This window comes from Kryptolebias marmoratus, unplaced genomic scaffold (assembly GCF_001649575.2).
Source record: "Kryptolebias marmoratus isolate JLee-2015 unplaced genomic scaffold, ASM164957v2 Scaffold50, whole genome shotgun sequence".
Taxonomy (NCBI): domain Eukaryota; kingdom Metazoa; phylum Chordata; class Actinopteri; order Cyprinodontiformes; family Rivulidae; genus Kryptolebias; species Kryptolebias marmoratus.
The window spans coordinates 54,001-56,832 of record NW_023665784.1 but is presented as its reverse complement, the minus strand read 5'-3'; the positions used below and the strand labels follow the sequence as shown (position 1 = coordinate 56,832).

The 2,832-nt window shown below is 42.2% G+C and overlaps 1 protein-coding gene across 4 annotated transcripts in view; it reads right to left on the bottom strand.

Moving 5' to 3' along the window:
- Positions 1-8: 8 nt before the first annotated feature.
- Positions 9-2,832, bottom strand: part of LOC108229572 (peroxiredoxin-like 2A) — a 6,820-nt gene continuing 3,996 nt past the window's right edge. For 2 of the 4 annotated variants that reach the window (XM_037974428.1, XM_037974427.1), the window contains exons 4-5: positions 876-1,016; positions 9-727 (exon numbers count right to left, since the gene is read on the bottom strand). In XM_037974428.1, the coding sequence (XP_037830356.1) occupies positions 311-727; positions 876-1,016 (558 nt within the window). In that variant the 3' untranslated portion in view covers positions 9-310. Of the gene's footprint in view, positions 1,017-1,874; positions 2,795-2,832 lie in introns of those variants that run through there. The other 2 variants (XM_017405243.3, XR_003038705.2) reach the window with 2 other exon arrangements.

Here is a 2,832-nt window from a genome sequence, read left to right as displayed (position 1 = left end):
AATGAGAGGAAGAAAACAACTGAAAAGTTGAACTTTTGAAAAAGTTTAGAAGTTACAGAAACCACAAGTCGTGAGCAAGCTGAACATGTTGATGTATGAACGGTCAAAGCAGCTGAAATATGTCAACGACAGGAAAACAAGAGTGAATGCTGACTCAGGAGTGGGTGGTGTGCCTTCTTTTCAACAAACTCCAGGACAAAAGGCATGTTTTATTGATCCAAAATGTCCATCTCTCAGCTCCCCAGGTGCAGCTGTATTCAAGTCATACAGGAAGCTGTGTTAAACATCAGGTCTGCTCCTTTTGTTGAATTTAAAACCAGATCATCATGAACACACCCAAAGCCTTGTGATCCCTCATACAAAACTGCTCCTTGGTGTTTGTCTCTGAAGAAACAAACACCAACAGTTCAGGCTCTCTAAAGCTCCTGTGGGATTTTTCTGGCCGCTCAGAGGACATCTGAAACGCTGACTTTGTTTCTGTGCTCCAGGAAAATTCCCTGCAAGGCGACAAAAAAACAAAACATTTTACAAAAACTGTTCTGGCTGTTGGCTTCATTGCTGTCTGTTTTACCTGCTGCCCTCGTCCGACGACAAAAACCCAGCCGAGCACGAAGCTCCCCCCCAAACGTTTCCGATTAAGCCTTTTCTGAAGGCCCTCACACCGCTCAGCCACACTCCAAGACGCAGGAGCCCCATCTTCTGCTCTCGGGGCCCATAAAACCGCCTCCTTCAGCCAGACACGCAGATAAGAGTGTTTTTTCTCCAGAAACGAGGAGAAGAACTGGATGAATCTGGTCCAGAGAGGAGTTCCTCTGATATGCTTTTTGTCTCCGGGTCAATGCGTCACTTCATTACACCCAAAACACTGCACTCACCTCATCGTCCAGGAAAACCTCGCCGCTAAAAAAGGGCCTGAAGTTCTGGACCTCGGTGCCGACGTCCTCCTTCACCACAGCATAAAGAGGGAGCCGGAGCTTGTCCAGCTGGGGTTTCAGAGAGGACAGCTCTGCGGCCTCCTGCACAAACACACACCATCATTCATGCCAGAGTTTTAGATTAAATCATCTTGTGTTTAAAATAACGGTACGCTCAATCTCAGTCTCTCTCAGAGTGTGTGTTGTGAAGGAGTCTCAGCTACTACCACAGCAAACTTTAGCTCAGTATCTGTAAAACTGACTGAGTTTGAGCCATTTTTGTGTTGGCTAAGGACAATTAGCTGGGAATATGAGATATTTTGCTTTTTAACTGGAATATGCTTAAACTGGCTTTTTGAAAAACAAGATTTTATCTATTCTTGAGTAATTTTTTGGTTGCACTGCTACACTCGAGTCAGACTTTTAGATTTATTGGTGTCTTGGTGGCTTTTTGAATAACTGATCCCCTTCTTAAGGATCAATATTTGAGTGTAGAGCAACACTATAAAAAGTTAAACACTCCTACATCTCTTTAGACACATGGCGCGCACCAATGACTTGAATAAATGAGCNGGCTAAGGACAATTAGCTGGGAATATGAGATATTTTGCTTTTTAACTGGAATATGCTTAAACTGGCTTTTTGAAAAACAAGATTTTATCTATTCTTGAGTAATTTTTTGGTTGCACTGCTACACTCGAGTCAGACTTTTAGATTTATTGGTGTCTTGGTGGCTTTTTGAATAACTGATCCCCTTCTTAAGGATCAATATTTGAGTGTAGAGCAACACTATAAAAAGTTAAACACTCCTACATCTCTTTAGACACATGGCGCGCACCAATGACTTGAATAAATGAGCAGAATTTAATTTTCGTAGTTTAAAAGTTGCCAGACAGCTCAGCAATTTCAGGAAGAATTTAGGGACGTGCAAAAGCAGCTTGGAAAAACAATTTGATTTACCTCTCTGCACAGAAATCATCCCGGACAGCGCACTGCCATGATAACAGCTCCAGATTTCTTCCCCGAGAGTCTTGGCCTTGAAATTCTTAGACTCTGAGGTAATGCAGTGAAAGGGTGAGAGTTGGGCAAGAGATTAAAGTTCCAGCTGAACAAAGGCTCTTTTCAATACTTCAGACACTGATAAAAGTGACCGGTCAGACCGGTCGCTGTTTTGGCATTTTAAGAAGGTGCCAGTACAATTTTAAAAGTACAGTTTAGGTATTTTTGCTTTCCAAAGTCATTGCAGGAGATATTTGGCTGTTCAAATGTGTTTTGTTATGACTTGTTGAATACGGAGCAAAGTTCGATAGTATTCACACACAGGGCCGGCTAAAACCTCTTTGGGGCCCTAAGCGAAATTTGATTGGGGGCCCTAAGCGAAATTTGATTGGGGGCCCTCTATTTCTACTAATAATGTGAATTGCTGCAATCAACGGTCAGATGATTGGATCATTCACGCACCTGATAGACTTATTGCAACTCTGACAGCCCTGTTTAATGTATATGTATATATGTCATCTATTGCAGGGGTGTCAAACTCATTTTCATTTTGGACCACGCCAAGCTCATGAATGTCCTCAAAAGGCTGGACATGGCAGAATGTATTGATAAAACTGGCTACCAATAAACTGGTAAAATCTAACTTTCTAAAAACTTAATATTTCATGTTTGAGTAATATGCCATTAAAAACAGAAACTGATTTGATTTGACTGATAAAGTAATATTGAAGCTCACAACTGTGATCTTTGACTTCTCTTTATGTGTCCCTCTAAGATAGCGTTTCTCAACGGGGGCGGTACCGCCCCCTGGGGGGCGTTGAGAGGATGACGGGGGGCGCTGGCAGCAATATTTTCAAAAAGGGGGCATTGATATTCTTTTGGGGGCGTTTGCTTGAAGGTAAAGTTTACACTAAAGATT